Consider the following 20,174-nt stretch of genomic DNA (forward strand, 5'->3'; position numbering starts at 1 on the left):
TACAAAGGAATTTGGAGAAGATTTTGAGGCTCATTCCACTTTAAATTCAGCTCTAAATTCTGCCTCCCATTGTTTTCAATGCTTGTTTAAGTGTTTTTTGATTTCGGTTTTCTGCCACGGGTTTATCAGGGTTGGTTTTTGGAGAGGAATCGGAGACGAAAGACCACCTCATATTTCTGTTTGCTATTGCCATTCTTGTCAATGGAAAGTGCCTCTGTCACAGTCAGCAGCCATTGGCCAGGGACAGACTCTGGTGCACAGGATGGGACATTTGTCCCTACAACCACCATTTCTTCTCCCTTCCCAGTGTTCCCCTGAATGTAGCTGGGATAATGTGAGCTAGTGTGCAATGTGAATAGAGCAGGGCTGCACACGGAGACTGGGTAACTCATGGTGCTCGGGCCTGGAAAACTTTCTTGCCATTGCAGAGATCAAATGCAGATGCACAGGTATGACTATGCTTGCGCTTAGGTAACGTACATGGCACTCTGCCTGGTGTAATAACAATTTAGTAGCTTAAAGAATCCCTTTAATGTGCAGGGTGGGTTTGTATTTATTACGGACCTGGCAAAGTATTATGGTTTCAGTTATAAATGCAGATCGGGATAGAAGGTTAGACTATGGCGTACCCTATTACTCCATCCACAAAGCTATGTTGAACCAGAATACAAACTACTATTAAAATACCAAGAAAACACAAAAAAGAAAAACTAGGCAGCAATGCCCTGATGTCCTTCTTCTGTGACCCATTCTGGGAACGTAAGAGTAAAATGATCACCTAGGAGCCGCTGAGGACAGGGAGGTAGCGTTCTGTACAGCCCACAAGCCATCAATATTTGTTGCCATAATCCGATGTAAATGTGCGAACGTTGATTATGAGCCGGTACAATGACCTCCTTCCCAAATAACGGAAATGACTTGGTAATTATTTTTAGAACAGTGCTGGAGCGAGAGAACATGGCGACTGCTCTTTCTAGTGTCCCCTTAGGTTTCATTACAAATCACATTTCAAGGATATACATGGCTGTTAATTTGCTGTTGATCTTCACACAATTGCCTTTTGTGCCTTCAGTCTGGCACTCAGTGTGGCAATAACAATGACAGTAAATCCAGTAATGACACTACAGCAGGAGTCCCTGGAGCAAAGGCCAGTAACACAAGGCATTAACACACCGTGTGTGCGGATACATTCAAAGAACACAGGAATTCGACACCTAACCTCAGGGAACAAGCTGAGCCACATGCGAGACTACGAGGCTGCGCTGGGGAAATCTACAGCCCCGATACTTGCTTTTATGACTTTGGGTAGTGTATGAGAAAATGGCAAACAGGGATATTCCGTATTACAGAAGTGGAGACTAGGCCGAATTTACATATTCATACCTTTTTTTTTTGTCAATATGTGTAATGCCAAGGGAGTGGAGGGAACAAAAATATTGGAGTAAATATATTTCCATAAGTACTAGTAGTTTTACATCAGAAAATAGTTGAAAGTTTTTTGGATAATTTTAGTAAGTCTAAAGATTTCTAAATGGATATTTATAGAGTCAAAAGTCACATTCATAAGACCAAATACATCCGTACTGCACAGAGCTGTGGCGTCGTGTTGGGTACAAAAAAAAAAAGGTACCAAATAAATTATTTAGAATTATACAATTTTTAATATTGTAGATATTGTAAGGGCTAGTTCACACATGGTTTTTTGGTCCGGATTTTGACCCAGGAAGCCATGTGACGCTAGGTTCACACCTGCGTTCAGGGTCTCCGTTCTGTGGTTTCCATCTTCTGCATGCCAGAAGATGGAAACCACAGACCGGGTCCCGGCCATGAGCGGCGGTGAGCGTTTTAGGCTCTCCGCCGCAAAACCGTTTTTTTTTAAATCCGGAAACAGAGTACTGCATGTCCGACTTTGTGTCCGGATTATAAAACCCGGTTTCGCGGCGGAGAGCATAAAACGCTCACCGCCGCACACGGCCGGACAGCTTTCTCACCCATTCAAATGAATGGGTGAGAAAGACTCCTGCAGGTTTTCGTCTCCTGTTCTGTTTTATGCAGGAAATGGAAACCTGAAGTACGGAGAGGAGAACGCAGATGTGAACGAGCCCTCAGAATCCGGACCAAAATGCATCTGCTGCGGCTTCCGACAGTTGCGGCTTTCCGCTCCGGATTAGGCCCAAATGAATGGGCCTAGTCCGGAGGGATTGTCTTGACATTGCGGAATCCGCGTCAAGATAGGGCAAGTAGCTTCTTAAAATACCGCTCACGGAAAAAGGAAATGACCGGCTCCCATTGAATTCAATGGGAGGGTTTTTTTTGACTCGGATTTTGATGCGGATTCCGCGTCACAATCCGGACCAAAAACCTATGTTTGAACTAGCCCTAATATTGTATTGTAATTATAAACAGATTTATAGCTTGTTGCATATTTTCTTCCATAGGAAGTAAATCAATGTTATTTTCACGAATAAGAGAATCTTTACTGCTTCTTACTGGCCACCATTTATGAATAAGTCGGCGTCAGGTTTGGTCTACCTACTCCAGAGCCCTAGCATTATGGCCACAAACATGGCTAGTTTGGTCATTAGACTGATGTTAGGGACAGGATTTGGAGCTATAATACAGACCAGACCAGACTAGGTTCACATCTCCATCATTTTAATCTGTTCCATCATATCAGTAGAATGGACAAAACATTGAGACAAATTTGTGAAAAGACCGACAACAATGGATTCTGAGGGGCTGCAATAGGGTCATTGAGTATTGTTTTCCATGGTATTGCCAGATGAAAAAAGTTGTGCTGTCTGGACTTTTTCATCCACAAATGAAGAACAAAATGTGAATGTAGTCCAATATGGATTCAATGTTGTCAATGGAAAGGTGTACTTCTTTGCACGGGAGATCTGAGTGAACTGCAATGCATCATGGTTGTTGTAGGCTAAGACAGCAGGAAGCTAACAAATGCAGAGGACACCATGAACTCCCAGAGAAAGCCAGAAATCACTCAAAACACTGCTAAAGGTGTTTGGGTGCACTTATTAACCCATTGATAGCACTAACAGACCTTTTGTAAAAAAAACCAAAAAACATTTTTGCCTGGAAAACCCCTTTACATTCCAGGTGCAGGGCTGAGTGGTAGTGCCATTCACATGGTAGAGACTAGCAAATATAATGCTGCGAAACTACTAGACACCCCATTGTTATAAATTCCAGCACCCCTGCTGAACACGCAAACAAGCACTTGCTATCAGCATGCATAGTGAATCCTAGTCCAAAGACAGAATGTATATGATATACAGGGGTAATGGGGAAGGATAAACCTAGAGGACAGCCAGGACAGGTAACTGCAGATCCCAATACCTATCCTCTATATCCCAACCTAGAAGCCAGAATTTTATTAATGACATTATTGTGGCCAGCACAAGCAGAGTTTGTAAAAGAATGTAATGAAGAGGTTTTTAGCATTGAGTCAGGCAGAGTAGTGTGAACACCTACGTTGTGAACCAGCCGTATAAGTTCTATTTTAATTCACATTACATTCCAAATGCAATAGTAATAAAGTAAAAAATGACAGACTTTATATAAACTAGTGACATAGACAATAAAAAAAACCTGTTGTGGAAACACTTTTGCAACATTAAAGAATTTGTATTTGTGGAAAAATAAGGGACAACATAGTGACTTTTTAACACCCAAGGTCATACAGATGCATTTAAGTATTTTATAAAAGTTGCTATGAAATAAAATTTTTCTGTTCCGCAAGTGGTCAATTTGCAGGTGCAACACATAAAAAATATACACCTTGTATACATTTACAGTAGCTGCAGCACCTGGCAGTACACAGCTCTTATGCCAACACACAAAGCCACAATCATTCTCATCACAGGAATAAGATGAAAAATAGCCATAGAAACAACATGGCCTAATACACAAGCCAAGTGCTTCTGAGGACTCCAGGTAAGAAGGCTCAGTGAGCAATAGCCAACTATCCATAAGAAGTGATACCACTAAAAGAGAAAGCATGGAAATAATCTAGAAATCACTCCTTTTGCATCTTTCTATAAGGCCAGATGCTTCAGAGACTGCAAATAATGCATTGTCTGTATTGTCTTATAGTCGAAGTGGCTTTTTCTTGGAGGGGGATAGTGATTAGTTGGATGGTGCAGTATAGAGTATTAGGGCTCGTTCACACGTGAACAAAGGGGCGGATTTTGACAGTGGATTTTGCTTCAATTTAACTTCACTAGCGGTGGGCTGCTGCTAGCGGAGAAAAGAAGCGACATGTCCTTTCTTCAGGCCGAAGACGCGGCGTGCTGGACCGCAGCTTCTGCCTAGCGGCTGCACCCTCCTGTGTTGGCTCATTCATTTGAGCCGACATAGGAGGGGAAAGCCGTGACTGCGATGGTCGCGGCAGGTGGGTTTTGACACAGAGAGAGACGCGTCTCTCTCTGTGTCAAAACCCGCGCGGGCGCCCCACGTGTGAACTAGCCCTTAGGACTGTGAGGACGGCTCCCAGAAATGTTTACATGCTGGGACTTGTGCTGTTCACCATACAAAGTGTAGCGGTGGCTTTATGTACTGTAGCGCTGCCAATGTCTTTAATAGGACAGCACTGTAAGATAAGATAAGATAATCCTTTAATAGTCCCACAGTGGGGAAATTTCAGTATGTTACAGCAGCAAAGTAATACAGATACAGGATAATACACAGTAATATATTACAGACGTAGGCACACACATGCTGAGAAGAGAGGATATACTAGTAGTCCATAGCAGCTAAGGAACAGAAGAAGAAAGAAGGAAGACTTCATAGTCATAACTATAGCCACCGCTATAATTTGTATGGTGAATGAGCAGCATGGCTCCCACCATGTAAAGCTTAACAGGAGCCACGCTGTCCCATTGCAACTGATTTGGGGATCTCAAGTGTTGGACCCTACAGATCTAAAATCAATAACCTCCCTTAAGGACTGGCCATCAATATAAGAATATGGAGAACCCCTTTCAGTGTAGGCCGCCTAACTATTAGTAAACCGGGTATGTGAGATGTCATTCTGTGAGCGATTGGTGCTAGTGATACAGCCTCGCACTCCACCTGCAGTTTAGAGTACTCCCTGGGCCAAAAGAAGAAAAAAGTCGGCAGACTGGTTGTTTCAGAAGACATCTAATTGACAAGGTGCAGTCAGCCAAGATCCAGAGCACAGATCTAGACCTGCTAAACCTGAATAGTCTCCAGGAAAGCTGTCAAGCCTCAGCAGAAAGTATCAGATAGTATAATACAGTGCTCTGGAGACTACCATGCTTTTTTTGCTAGAAAAAAAAAGCTAAACATAAAAATAACCTAAGATCTCCATGTGGGATAGCCCCAAATTACAATGGGTCTAGCATAAAGGAAAATCCACCTGGTTTGAGCCCTTAATGGAATTTTCCAGCATTATGATATGGATTGCTGGGTCCTTCTCACTACTAACCAAGCACTGTATACTGTATATTGTCTGGCGCTTGGTATTGCAGGTCAGCCTCAATCATTTGAATGGGACTGAGATGCAACATGACCAATTTACCAAGGATGTGAGGTCACTGCCTGTAAAGAAGTGAAGCTCAATATCATATTTAAACCACTAGAATGTATTTACATTGTCGGGGTTAGTGCCCCAAACCTGGCAGTTTCAGCCCTGTCCATCCCCTAGTTTTTGGACTGAAGTCTTGGACTCATCTCTAGCAGATCTTCATGGGCATTGTGCAGTTGAAGCAAAATTAATGTCCCTAGCTTCTAATGTGCAATACGTAGGTACCCAAAACTGCCCCAGAGAAGCCAAAAAGTCATCTACGGCAAATCAAAAATTCTGAAACTCATGAACCATGGAATGGGATTGCTAGTGATGAAGGGGTCCCAAACCCCTGATGACAGGTCCTCTAATATACCGTAATAGTGGATTTAAAACAAACAAAAAAAAAGGCAAAAATAAATGCAAAGACAAATGCACCCACCCCTCAATTTAGTTTCAACCACACTGCAACAGCTGTATGTACCCTTATAATTTCTCTCCCTTTATGACCTACACCTGGTTTTAGACTCAAAAATTGCATTAAAAAAAAGAACAAAATGTAATAAACTAGTAAGTAACCACACACCTGTATATCTGAACCAAAGAGCACTTCATCTCCTCTGTAAAGCATTCCAATAACACTCAGTAGTGCCTGAAGGAGTCTTCAAGACCCCACCACACAGGTTAGCACTGGCTGGCAGGCAATATTAGAATAGGGTACAGATGTCAGACTCCCTGAAACTTTCCACTTTTAGGAGGTTAACAGGCCAGGTGGGAGAAGCAGAAGAGAGCTCAGAGACTCATGGTTCAGAGGTTATGGTAGCCACAGGCTTGGAGACTATTTTCTAGAAATTACCTCAATTCAGGAGCAAATCTTAGTACAGATTTAGACCTGAAAAATCTATTTCTAAAATTCACTTATTTACTTATAACTGTATTTGTGAATTATCACATTCTTTTGGACTATGTAGAAAAACCTTGAAGTTACATGAAAAATCCATAGTTCTTTTTTTAGTGCTTTGCATCAGTGATAAGTCAAAACCAGGACCACGTCCAAAATACAGAATGGGTGGAAATCTTTCCATTATATCTCATCTCTGGAAGCACATTTGTAATTGAAAGGGTTTTTCCAAAACTAATATTGATCTCCATCCCCTATGGAGTCCCTTCATTTATCTGTAGAAGTTATTGGGATTTAGGCCTTGTTCACAACTGCGTTCGGTATTCCGTTCGGGAAGTGCGCTTGCAGTGAATTTCTCTCCGCATGATTTGTGTGGAAAACACACAGGTCCCATTATAGTCTAAGGGGTCAGTGTGCTTTCATTGCTCACCATTTTTTAATGCGTTCGATATTCCGTTCGGGGGGGGTCCCCAAGCGGACTTCCAGAATGGACTATCGAACACAGATGTGACAAGGCCTTAGATGGGATTCAAAATAAGTTTCTGAAAATGATTTTGGTTTAAACAAATACTTGTATACAAGGTAGTCCTTGGGTTACAACATTTCGTGGTTACGACTAGAGATGAATGAGTAGGTCCTTGCAGCTTGCATTTATGCAGGAGCTGACTTTTTCTCATAGGAATGCATTGGCCAGCGTTGATTGGCCAGTGTACAGCATTCGGCCAATCAATGCTGGCCAGGAGGCGGGGTCTAAGATCAGACCACAGCAGTCTCCACTGTGGTCCGATATTAGACTCCGCCTCCTGGCCAGCGTTGATTGGCCGAATGCTGTACACTGGCCAATCAACGCTGGCCAGTGCATTCCTATGAAAAAAAATCAGCTCCTGCATAAACGCAAGCTGCCAGCTCTCCCTGTGATTTAGTGTGCAGTGGCTCGGAACTAAGGAAGACTGTACTGTATATGGTACAGTCTTCCTCAGTTCCGAGCCGCTGCACACTAAATCACGTTGATCCGTTCCTACGTGGCGGCGTATGGTATGTTTCCGACTTACATCGAAATTCGGTTTAAGAGGCCGTGTAAGAACGGATCAATGTCGTAAGTCGAAGACTACCTGTAAAGGTAACTTGTACAGTCTTGTAATAACCTTTCTCCATCGTGTCAATTCCTCAGTTTTCAAGATCCTGGTTTGCTGTCATTCAGTAAGAACCCTACTATACATTCATCCTGATCATTTGGCTTTAGGAATCAAATGAAAAAACTACAGTGAAAACTGATACACAGGAGGACGAGGAGAAAGGAGTTAAGTAAAGTAATGGTGAGTAAAACCAGAGCTCTAGCTCACAAAGGGTCTGTGCAATGACAGTCATTCCTGTTAAACATGCTACCCCTATTAGTTTGTCACATTAATTTTAGCCACCCAACCAGCTACAAGTCTCAGTTATGTCTTCTTTGTTCACGCACAGTAGAAGGAAGCGGAACAATTCATCAACTTCACAAGCAGCAGCGGTATTCTCCTGTCTTCCCACAAGCAGCTTTGCAAGTCAGCAATGTCACATAGGACAATGTTATTTAGAGGGGAAGAGTAATGGGAAGAGGGACTAACCTGCAGTTGGGGGGAGGGTCCAGAGTGATGTCTGCCAGTTCCTTCTGAATCCTGCAGCAAATAAAATAAACTGTTAGAATTGAAGCCCTAAAAACCAACCACCTGAGACAGCCATCCAGACCATATACACAATATATAGTGAAATCTACAGTATTAAGATAGCTGGTAGACACAGAATCTGATATCATTTCATGGTCAATAGTCTATAGGTGGCCATACTCCTCCAATAGGCTATTGAGCAAATGCTTGTTTGGCCAGGAGCTTTTCCCGTACACAAGGCCGAGTATACATGTCCTGAAAAGGTAGAGAGACTGAAGGATCAGGCATGCCGATATAATCAACCTTCTTGATATGCCCCATTACAACATCTGCCAAGTAACTAGTACTAAATGGACCATTACCACTGAAATCAATGGGTTAAGCCATTATGGGATGTTCCGATTATTCCACAATTAAAAAATATGTATGCAATATAAGTTATCTTATACAAAGTAGCCAGAAATCTTTGTCACCTGTATTATGCCACTATTACTACATTGTATTAAGGAAAATGTTTGTTTTCATATCATGTTAGCCAGTGGGTAGGAAATATAAAAAAAACAAAAAACTTGATAGTCTTCAGTAGTTGATACCTTTTTAATGGCTAACTAATAATGATGACAGATTACAACGTTTCGGAACTCTCGGCTCCTTTCTCAAGTAAATTTAAAAACCATTTCTGAAGGATGCATATTTATGTACAAAAGGACACATAGGGGTAGAATTCTAGGAGGAAGGGGGGGTAGAGGGTTATTAGTAATTGGTAGAAACAATGTAAACAATTCCAGGTCATCCAGGCTTATCAGTTCTCAGGTCAGTGATTTCTGTAAGATGCCATAAAACCATGTGACAGATTTAACCCCTTCTCAAGTGTTTGAAGCAGGGTCATAAGTTTATACTCATAAATCCGTCGCTCTTTCTTTTATTTAAAATTCCCTCTTAAAACCAAAATTTTCATGTGATCGGTGATATTATGATCCTCATTGCAGAAATGTTTTGATACGGGAAGGTCCATTCTTCATTCTCTAATTGTATGGCGATGTGAATTCACACGCATTCTAAGCTGTTGTCCGGTCTCTCCAACATACAGATTACATTGTATTATTAATAATGTGAAGAAATATGGCCATGAAAATGCTCAAAACGTTTAGATCCCTCATCAGTAAATTAATTTGGGGGAAAGTTTTATGACTTCTGAACCTTTCTGAATTTCCAAGTATTTACCAGATTTTTCTTCTGTTTGCACAAACAACAAGACTTTTATGCCACACTTGATGTTTTTGCAATTCTGATGTTGAAAGTTCTCAATGCATTTATATTGTGATTTTTTTTTTTTAGAGGAATTTTTTTTTGGCATAAAACACTTTCCACACAGTGTAAAAAATATAATTTTATTTTTAATTTTTTAGAAGAGCTGTGAAAGGAGAATCGATGAGTAATGTGTGTAAAAATTTATAATGCATGAGCACCTTTTTCATAAATTGTTTGCGCAATTTTAAACGTGTCATTAGGATGAAGTAAAATTTCACACAGTTTATCAATTCTCCCCCTACTCGCTCAGTCCTGATTTCTGATGTAAAGGGGTTCAAAGAATATTACACGAGGCAGATCTTGATACATCCCAATGAACATCTCATCAAAATCTCCTCAACTGTGGATAGAACAAATACCTAGAAGATATTGCTGGCTATGTGCCATCCATTAAAAATATGGGGGAAAACAAAACAAAAAACCCAACTCCCCCTCTAAACCCGAGCAACAGTGACTGTGATACCCATGCACTGAGCTGACCAATCATTCCCGCAATAAGACTCACTAGTACCTGGCATTACTATTTAATTCTGGATCATAACCATATCCACAGAGACCGGTACCTCAAATGTTTTCAATAACAATATAACTTATAGTAAAGGGCCGCGGTTGAATATTGGAATCATTTCCAGCACATTTCCGCTAAAATTCTGGGCCAATTGCCATCTAATGGTTTCAGTCTTGCAGCTTGTATAGCCAACTTCAGAAATGATTCAGTTGCCGGCTCATGTAGTAACATTAAACACAAGCGGAGGGAAAGTTGAGAAATACTGCAACCTGTATACATGGTAGTAAGGCGTTATAGTAGTTACCCTGGCCCCCTGAAGGACTCTCAATAAGGCTAAAGCCCCACATTGCGGAAACGCAGCTTTTTTTGTTGTGGTTTTTTGAGCTAAAGCCAGGAGTGGATTGAGCAGAAGGGAGAAGTATAAGAACTTTCTATATATTTCCTATTCCTTTTGTAGCCATTCTTGACTTTGGCTCAAAAAAAAACCATAGAAAAAACTCCAACAAAAAAGGCCGCGTTTCCGCAGAGTGGGGCCTTAGCCTAAAGGTCACTTTACATGCCCTCATGTGGCACAGATCATTTGGCACCACCAATGTTGTTTAATGATCACTTATTATTTTACAGTCTAGGAAATATTTTTACTACAAAGACTCATAATTGTAAGTTGTAATGACCACGAAAAAAATAGATGGAGAAATACAGCTGCGAAGGGGCACTAGTGTTGACCAGGAACATTAGATATAGGTTGGCCAAACTCACAAAGCATCACTGCAGGTTCTTTATTGCATTCAGCTTTTCCATTGTAAATCTGTATCTTAAATGATCACGCTGCGGGTTGGTTTTGTTTTAACATGTGGATGAGATTCTTTGAGATCCTATCTGATAGGCGGCTACTGTCCAAAGTGGCCAGTGACTAATCCGCTGAGTGTACCTTGTGTGTGACCCTCAACCTTAAGAGGATATCTCAGTTCTCCTGACATATCTATTTAAGTAAATATTTCTCATGAAATAACAGATCTCATGCATCTTTTCATAGAATTGTCGTGACGTGCCATTCCTGTTATTCCTCAGAGAAGTCTGTTAACCCCCGACAGTGCCATTACAACTACAAAATCCCTCCAGAAAGAGTCAACTTTTTATTGCAGATTTAGGATTTATGGTTCAAGTAGATATTGCTGCACATAACTCTGGTGCCTTATGTGCATCTTAAAGGGGTTGTCCAGTGTCTAAGAAATATTGAGGGACAAATGTTATTGTCTGTATAATGAAATGTTATACAATTTTCCTATATCCTTTTCTGTATCAATTCCTCACGTTTTCTAGATCTCTGCTTGCTGCCAATCACTCTGCTTACGCCAAGTGGATAAAATCAGTCCATGGTCATGTGACACACAGGAAGCTCCATCCCCTGGCCTGTATGTACAACCCCTTTAATTTGGGGGGGGGGGGGGGGGTTACAATGTACAGTTAGATCACTTTTTGATCAGTCTTTATTATTTGGTGTTTTTGACAAGTGAGAGAAAACATCAATTATGGCATCTGAATTTTAGGATTTATGGCATTATGTAGGATAAATACTACAATAGGGTTCACACCTGCACCCCGGTCTCCGCTTTGCAGGTTTCCGTCTTCTGCCCGAGAAACTGGACATTAGACAGAAACCGGCAGTCAGTTTTCAAATCCATTCACTTGAATGGGTTTGCAAAGTGTCCACCTATGAGCGTCTTCTGGTCTCCGCAGTGAAACAGTTTTTTCTTAACTGGATACAAAGTCGGCCATGCAATTGTTAACCACACTGACACTATTCCATCAGACTGTGTGGAGTCACACCCCTTTGACAAGAAGCAAAGCAACACCCCGCTGTCAATTTATTCATGAATTTCTTGAATAACAGAGGAATGACAAAAGATTAGTCAGAACTGTGATCTCATAGGAAATACAAGTATTTACCAATTTTACTAAAACATAGACATCAGCATGGGTGACAGGTCCTCTTTAAACCGAAGGCCACACGTTCCAGAAAAACAGTGTTTTCTTTCTTTTTTTTGTTGCAGATTTTGTTGTATTTTTTTAAGCTAGGAGTGGATTTAGCAGTAGGGAGAAGTAGAAGTTGTGATTTTATATTTCCCAATCCTTTTGGAATGACTCAACTTAAGCTCAAAAAATGAAAACGGCAAAATCTACGACAGACTCAGCAGCATTTCCAGTGGGTGACCTGAGCCCTAAAGGGAGTCTGTCAGCTCCAGAAACATTATTAAATCTGAGCTCCCCCACTGCCGCCTCCTCCCAAGAAAGAGAAAGATCTTGCTGTGATCCTCTGCCGCCCCTGATACTTAGGGGAAGTTCACATGGGGTTTTTTGGTCCAGAACCTAAAGGTGGAGGCCGCCTCAGGTTCTGGACCAAAAGACGGGTAGCTGCGACTGGATGCCGCTGCAGTGCACTGAAATCCAGTCGCACACTCCGCTCTGGATTAGGCCCAATGAATGGACCTAGTCGGGAGTGTCTTCAGGCAGATGTCAAGAGGTGAATCCGCCTGAAAGAATGAACATCTCGCTTCTTTTTCCGGGAGCCGGAAGAAACTGCTCCTGAAAAAAAAAAACGGTTACCATTGATTTCAATGGGAGCCGTCTTTTTGGTCAGGATTTTGAGGCGGACACGGCCTTAAAATCCTGACCAACAAACCCCGTGTGAACTTACCCTCAGCTCATCTGCATAGGAATGAAAAGCAGCAGATATTTTACCAACAAACTAAAGGGATTTTCTCCCCAATGTGAACCCTACAAAATTCTGGAGCTGGTTGAATAACCTTTTTAGTACAGTCAGACTCCCTTTAAGGTATGTGGAAGACAAGCATTCTTTAGCGTCAGAACTAGTACGTTTTTTTTCTTTTAATTTTTCAAAGCGAAATTCCTACTGGGCTCCTGGGAGTAAGATCTGCATGTGGCTATATTAAATATCTCTATCAAGTTGCCTTTGGGATTACTTTCAACAGAATCTTCACCAATGATTTGAAACAAGCATCAAACAGCTGGGAAGTTTAGCAAATAAACTGTAGTGGCTTTTAGTCCCAGCTTCTGTATTAGAGGTATGAACGGAAAACATCCAGAAAATAGAAGCAGTTACTTTAATAGACCAATAGACCATCAAATTCTTTTCTGTGGATGAAGAATGGAGGAGCGGGCTGGAGTGCTCTCCAGTTTCATGATATGGCCTTCTTCACAAAGTGCGGTTAAAATAAGTCCACGAGAAACCGCAGGCAAAAAAAAAAAAAAAAAATCTGCAATGAAATTTGACCTAAATGCACATGTCATGAAGCAGATTGTCATCGGAGAATTCACCTTTTATAAGTCATACGGTAAAATCTGCAGCAGCTACACACAAAATCTGTAACCAAATTGTGTGGTTTCTGCTGGCGTGGATTATGGGCACATACGCTAAATATTCCCATGAATCCACAGTATATACGTTGTATGTGGACATAACCCTAAGGGACAATTTGTAAGTGAAAACAGGAATAGATCAGATTTTTTTCTATATATCGTTTTCCTTCCTTTTGTATTGTAGTATAGAGTGCAAATGTCATTTTAAGCCAAAAGCAGAAGTGGATTCTGAACAAGGGAGAAGTTTATTTTGACCACACATAGTATTACGTGTTGACCACTACTTGCATGACCAGAGCACCATTCACCTTCTTCAGGGTTCATAGAGATTGTAGTTCTGTAACCCGATAGCAGTAAATGGAGACACGTGCTCAGACGATTCATTTATGGTGAAGATGCAGGGTGGCCGATCTCCTGATCACTGGGAGACCCAGCACTAGGAACCCCAGAGACGTGGCACTTGTCTCCCATCTACAGGTTTGGGAATAAGTGTATGCAATAGGACAACCCCTTTAAGGGATCAGCATGTGATACTACATGCGTGGACAAAATGAACTTCTCCCATTAATAACAAATGGTCGCCAGAGGGTCACATTTATCAAATGAACTGTGCAAAAACAAAAAATGTAATTATGCAAAGGGGGAGCAATATTTATGAAAAAGTGCACTAGTGTCCTGTTCAATACACAACAAATGGAGGGGGAAATCACACAACACATCAAAAAGGGACTATACTGGTGGTCACAGGGGTCCATCTCCAAGCTTTTGAAATACCTATGAAACTACTGCTAGATTTGTCTACATGCAATGTATAGTGTTGTGTAGTAATAATAATGTATACAGTGTTGTGTAGTAATAATAATAATGTATACAGTGTTGTGTAGTAATAATAATAATGTATACAGTGTTGTGTAGTAATAATGTATACAGTGTTGTGTAGTAATAATAATGTGTAGTAATAATGTATACAGTGTTGTGTAGTAAAGTATACAGTGTTGTGTAGTAATGTATACAGTGTTGTGTAGTAATAATAATGTGTAGTAATAATGTATACAGTGTTGTGTAGTAAAGTATACAGTGTTGTGTAGTAATGTATACAGTGTTGTGTAGTAATGTATACAGTGTTGTGTAGTAATAATAATGTATACAGTGTTGTGTAGTAATAATGTATACAGTGTTGTGTAGTAATGTATACAGTGTTGTGTAGTAATGTATACAGTGTTGTGTACACTCTCCTCTGCTGGTAACACAGGAGCACCTACAGCTACAGCTTAGTCATTGACTACTGATGCACGCTGGACTGCACATAGCAACTTCACCCTGGTAGAGTTTATTTGTACAGTCACACAGAACCCCATTAAAGTCATTCCACTTCCATTATTGTTGTTGGTTTACACCTCATTAGACATAATTATTCCAATTTCCTATATGCAAGCATGTAGAGTCTCAAGCTCCACTTACAGGGGTCACACTTAGAGGCTGAGGTCAAGAGCCCCTGTACACTCGGAGTCAGAGGAGTATCAGTGTCAATTATTTTAATGAAAAGATTCCTCGCAGTAAAGCAGATTCTTTGCCTTTTGTGTCATGTGAAATATTTATGTACTAGAGCAGAGCCGGGCAGACGCTCGGAGCCAGTAAGCACCCCTCCAGGAGACAGTCTGATATTAGAAGAGAACCTCCATGGACAGAAGAAGATAGAAGGAAACTCCAAAAGGTTAGTGGGCCAGTGACTATGGCCTGGATCTGAAGACATGTCCCAAAGTCCTGCATGTCCGACTTTGTGTCTGGCTAAAAAAAAAGGTTTCCCCGTGCACTGGCAGAAGATGCCAGCGGGCGGTCACCTTTGCAAACCCATTCAAGTGAACGTGTTTTAAAACTGACCACCGGGTTTCCGTTCCCTTCCAGTTTCGCCGGGGCACAAGATGGAAACGCGGCAGAATGCACAAACTGGACAACGAGCGCAGGTGTGAAAGGACCCTAAACGGTCCCTACACTGGTAAACGATAAGTCCACTCCATTAGGCTAGGTCTAAACCAGCAATTTTGCCCCTGACTCCTTTCGAGAGACCAAAGATCCAACAGGTCACTATGACTCTTTCACTAGTGTTAGTAGATTGAGTCGCACCGCAACTGCTCGTGTATCGGGCTGCGGTTTTAGTTAAACAGTTTGGCAACTATAAGTCGCGGTCACAGCTCACTAGGAGTCGCAACATCACTAAAATCTGTAATTTTGCGACAGAGTCATGGCCAATGTTGCCCTGAAGCTCTAGTCTTATACCGTAGAGCTTAGGTGCCCCGCAGTAAGAATTCACCTAGTGATATATACGGTACATATTCTGAATCTACATCTATTCACCCATCACCAAGAGGATAAAATACAGGGACAGATCCCCAAAGACATACTGATAGGGATTGTAGATTGTGTGCCCTATATGGGGACTGTGGTTGACAATGTCTGTAAAGTGCTGTGGAATATGATGACGCTATACAAGCAAGCTAAATAAAATAAAATTCTCCAGAATTGAGTCCCATTTCCATAATTGTGAGGGAATGGCCGGTCAGGTGGCTCCAGGGACCTATGAAATGTACCCTGTCCAACCAGATGGCCATAGGAGGTCCCCTACAGGGGATATACATGTATTCACACTGCTGCCCCATCAGACAGTTCTTCAAAGGATTCTTTGGGGGTAAACTATGTATTGGGAATATTATTTATGGAACGCCGGAGGCCTTCTTTAGCACACAAGGGGTGAGGCTCATTCTCAATCTGAAATGCAGAGGCTATATGGTGGTAGTGACGTATACAAAGTATGACAGGCGTCCAGCTGACCACAGGATCAATATGGTCACTTGTAAGAGGTGACGCCATTACTAGGTCTATGGTGACACGATGATCCTGTCCTATTCTTATCCTCCATATTGGAAGCATAGTCTACAATACAGAGGTCAGTGGACGCACGTCATCCAGGATGGACCTTGTGGCCACATGACAGACATCCCATCACCAACCTGCGGCCGTCACTGACACACAGAAGGAAACCTGTGCAGAAAGGTGTGAGACAGAAATATGAAGACGGCGCCCCCCCCGGCCACTTACTGCTGGGACCATGTTTATCTGTAACCATTACTGCTATAGGACAGAACTGTAATGTCTGAGGAAAAATCAATGAGAAAAGTCTGAGTGCTGAGAGAAAGCATTGTTATCCTGGAAGTGCAGCACACACCATAATGGTCTCCTCTCCCGTCACATACAGCCCCCATACAGAGCACCAGACACACCGGAGGGGGCACAACATGGCCACCGCAGCCCTTGTCCTCCCCTTCCCGGTGACTAACTCGCTTCCTACCGCGACCCTAACAAAGCTCCGGGGCTTTAGGTGCTCCCTGTGTGGTCATCCCCTCTAAGTGACCACTCGGCGTCACACAGTAACCCCAAAAAGCTAACATGCAAATGAGGCGTCGTGGGTGGCGCCCCGCAATGCAAATGAGACAGGAGTCGCGCCACCCCTTCCTTGCCGTATGGGGAAGGGGGGGGGCACTAGAGAGGGTTAATGGGGGAGTTGTTGAATCTACAGCACGACTTAAAGGGGACGCACTTTTCCCCCTTTTGTTGTCTGTCCGTGATAATCTATACGCGGACCCCGGCCCGTCCCCCATTGTCCCCATAAGACCCCTGATCCGAGGTCCCTGCGATCCCTGTAATGGAGCCCGAGAGCTGCCTTTGTTTGCAGGAGGCCACAGAGAAGCAGGTTAACCTGTCCGCTGCCGGGCGGCCTGCCAAGCCTAGAGGTGGGGGCCCGGTGCGGCCTGGCACCATCACCCCCTCATGCCATCCTGGGCTGTGTAATCATGGAGGCTGGCAGCACACAAAGCACGCCGGCCGCAGGCTGCTTACCTCTTGGCGCTGGTGGACAGGAGTTTGGAGTTCTTGCTCATGCTGACTTTGCTCTCCTTCTTCTTGGGGTTGGTGCTGTGGTGCTGGCTGCCCGGCTCCCTGTCTATCTGCTGGTTGGAGGCAGTGGAGGAAGAGGAGCTGGTGCTGGCCCTGGAATCGTCATCCGACATAGCGAGATCACACACACACACACAAGCCTGCAGCAAGCCACAGAAAGAGGGAGGAGGAGGAGGAGGAGATGGGTGACCAGATGTAATATCCTTCCCCCACCCCAAACACAACAATGTGCTGCTACTGCTGCCCCCTCCCTGCTAATAACCACGACCAGTACCGCGGCTGTGCCCGGGTGCCCACATGCAGCTCCTAGTGCACACAATGCAGAGAAGCAGCCTGCCAGCCACTCACACACCCGAGCAGGCTCTTCCTATAGCTGGGGAGGGGGAGGGGCTGAGGGATTTAAATTGAGCTCAGGATGGAAGAGGTTAACAGAGAAGGGATGCAAGTGATACAAACTAAATCCTATATGGGGGCAGACAAGTACATATATGATCAAATCAGTCGCCTTCATGTATCATTTGGATAGATGTGACATAAAGTGTGTGTGTGTGTGGGGGGGCACATATTTTCTGGGTGCTATATAACAACCCAACAGTCTGTCTGTCTGTCTGTCTGTCTCTCTCTCTCTCTCTCTCTCTCTCCCTCTTTTTTATTGAAAATAAATTTGATTTATATTGAAAAGAAACAAAGGAGATTTTACAATATATAGAAAAAACCAACAAGGATCTGTACATACAGTATATAAACAGAAGGAGATTGCTCCACTCAATATTCGAAATGCGAAGAACACCCACGCAAAAAGAGCCTACTTATACAAAAGAAAACAGGAGACAGGACGTACATAGGCTCTCTAGTCACATTTTAACTCAGGGCTCATTCACATCTGCGCCCGGTCTCCGTTCATGCAGGTTTCCGTTTCCTGCACAAAACTGAGCAGGAGACGGAAACCTGCAGGACTCTTTCATACCCATTCATTTGAATGGGTTTGAAAGATGTCCGGCCGTGAGCGCCGGTGAGCGTTTTATGCTCTCCACCGCAGAACCGTTTTTTTTCAATCGGACTGCAGTACTCTGTGTCCGGTTTAAAAAAACGGTTTCGCGTCGGAGAGCATAAAACGTTCACCGGCGCACACGGCTGGACCCGGTCTGACAACTTTCCGTCTTCTGCATGCAGAAGACGGAAAGCTCAGAATGGACTCCGGGCGCTAGTGTCAACCTAGCGTAAGTGAAAAGAGAGAGATCATATGGAGTCAGGAGCAGGGGGAGGGCAAAGGGATGGAAGGGGCAAGAGTAATCAACAACAAAAGAAAACAAAATACATGGTCAGAACAGTACACCTGGGCAAAATCCTAGTGCCACAGTGGGCATATGAAGTATGAGGCAAAGGAGTCGCAGGGTAGGTAAACATCAGCCACGAAAACCCGTTACAAAAGGCATACGGAGCCCCCATTACCATATACCAACTAGAGAGTCACAATGGAACCATTCTGGGACTGAGAGTTAGAGGACGGCTTCCTAGTTTCCATGTAGGAGGCCTAGAGGGACCATTTGGATCGAAAGCTGGAAAAGGTATGGTTCCCATTAGCCAGCATTCGCTCCAAAGTAAAGGCTAAGTCAACGTGGTGAATTAGCTCGGTAATGGTCAAACAAAGCGCGGATTTCCACTGACGGGCAATCATGGACCGAGCCGCCAGCACTATCTGGCCCAGCACCACCTGCGTGCCTGAGGGAAAAAGACCAGTGTTCAGAAAGCAAAGAGCCAGTCCGGGTGAGGGGCGTACAACAAGACCAGCTATAGAGGACATAAAGTCAAATACAGCTACCCAAAAGGCTAGGACCGGAGGGCACTCCCACCATAAATGTATAAAAGACCCTACGTGACCGCTTCCCCGCCAACAGAGTTTCAAAAAAGAGGAGTTTATGTGTGCTAGCTGACTAGGGGTCCTATACCAGCGCAACATTATCTTCAAAGCCGTCTCCCAGTGTAATGCTCCCCTAGAGATACGTTTCACAAACCCATTAGCCTCATACCAGTCTGTCAAGGAGATGGGCCTGGCGAGGTCCAATTCCCAGCGGAGCAGATGAAAAGGCTTGACCCACTCAGTGGGAACAGAAAGGAAATTGTAAAACGCAGAAGTCCCACCTTTAACAGGCGAGGTTCGGTTCCACAACTTCAGAGCAAGTCTGGAAAAATCTAATCTTGAGGGTTCGTGGGTTTGGAAAAGGTGACGCAACTGTACAAATTTCAAAAAGTCATTTTTGGGGAGGTTGAACTCATCCTGTAACATAGAGAATGATTTAAGCCCCTCCTCGGAAAACAAATGAGCAATTTTATAGAGGCCTCTAGACGCCCAACCACGAAGTCTCAATTGCGGAAGGAAAGCGGTCACGTACAGTAGTGGCAATTTGGACAGTGGAGCCAGGTCATCCCTTAAGGTATTGGACAAGAAATAATGCCATGCATTCATGGAGGCCGTAATGCTTAACAAGGGGGGATGTACAGTGGTGGGGCCCAAATCCTTAGAGCGTAGAATACTCAAAAGCGGGGCGTCCAGCAAACTCTCCTCAATCTCAGCCCAATGCCACTTAGAAGTCTCATCTCATCCAACCTTAAAGAGGACCTTTCACCATTTTTCACACAGGAAGTTCTATATACTGCCGGAAAGCTGACAGTGCGCTGAGTTCAGCGCACTGTCGGCTTTCCCGATCTGTGCCCGGTGTGAAGAGCTTACGGCCCGGTACCGTAGCTCTTCTTTGGTCAGAAGGGCGTTTCTGACTGTTAGCCAGAGACGTCCTTCTGCCTCGCGGCGCCAATCGCGCTGTGCTATGAGAGCCGGGAGGAACGCCCCCTCCCTCTGCTCGCAGTACTCGTCCATAGACGAGCATTATCAGGGAGGGAGGGGGGAGTTCCTCCCCGGTCCACAGTACAGCGCGA

General features: G+C 43.4%; 1 protein-coding gene across 2 annotated transcripts in view; it reads right to left on the minus strand.

Annotated features, from left to right (window-relative positions):
• LOC142200765 (ubiquitin-conjugating enzyme E2 E1) overlaps window positions 1-17,605 on the minus strand; it is a 28,779-nt gene extending 11,174 nt beyond the window's left edge. Inside the window, exons 1-3 of one of the 2 annotated variants that reach the window (XM_075271346.1) lie at window positions 17,593-17,605; window positions 17,184-17,380; window positions 8,051-8,101 (exon numbers count right to left, since the gene is read on the minus strand). In XM_075271346.1, the coding sequence (XP_075127447.1) occupies window positions 8,051-8,101; window positions 17,184-17,353 (221 nt within the window). In that variant the 5' untranslated portion in view covers window positions 17,354-17,380; window positions 17,593-17,605. Of the gene's footprint in view, window positions 1-8,050; window positions 8,102-17,183; window positions 17,381-17,584 lie in introns of both variants that reach the window. The other variant, XM_075271345.1, reaches the window with a different exon arrangement.
• Window positions 17,606-20,174: the final 2,569 nt, after the last annotated feature.

The sequence above is a fragment of the Leptodactylus fuscus genome, chromosome 4 (assembly GCF_031893055.1).
Source record: "Leptodactylus fuscus isolate aLepFus1 chromosome 4, aLepFus1.hap2, whole genome shotgun sequence".
In the NCBI taxonomy this organism is placed as follows: Eukaryota; Metazoa; Chordata; class Amphibia; order Anura; family Leptodactylidae; genus Leptodactylus; species Leptodactylus fuscus.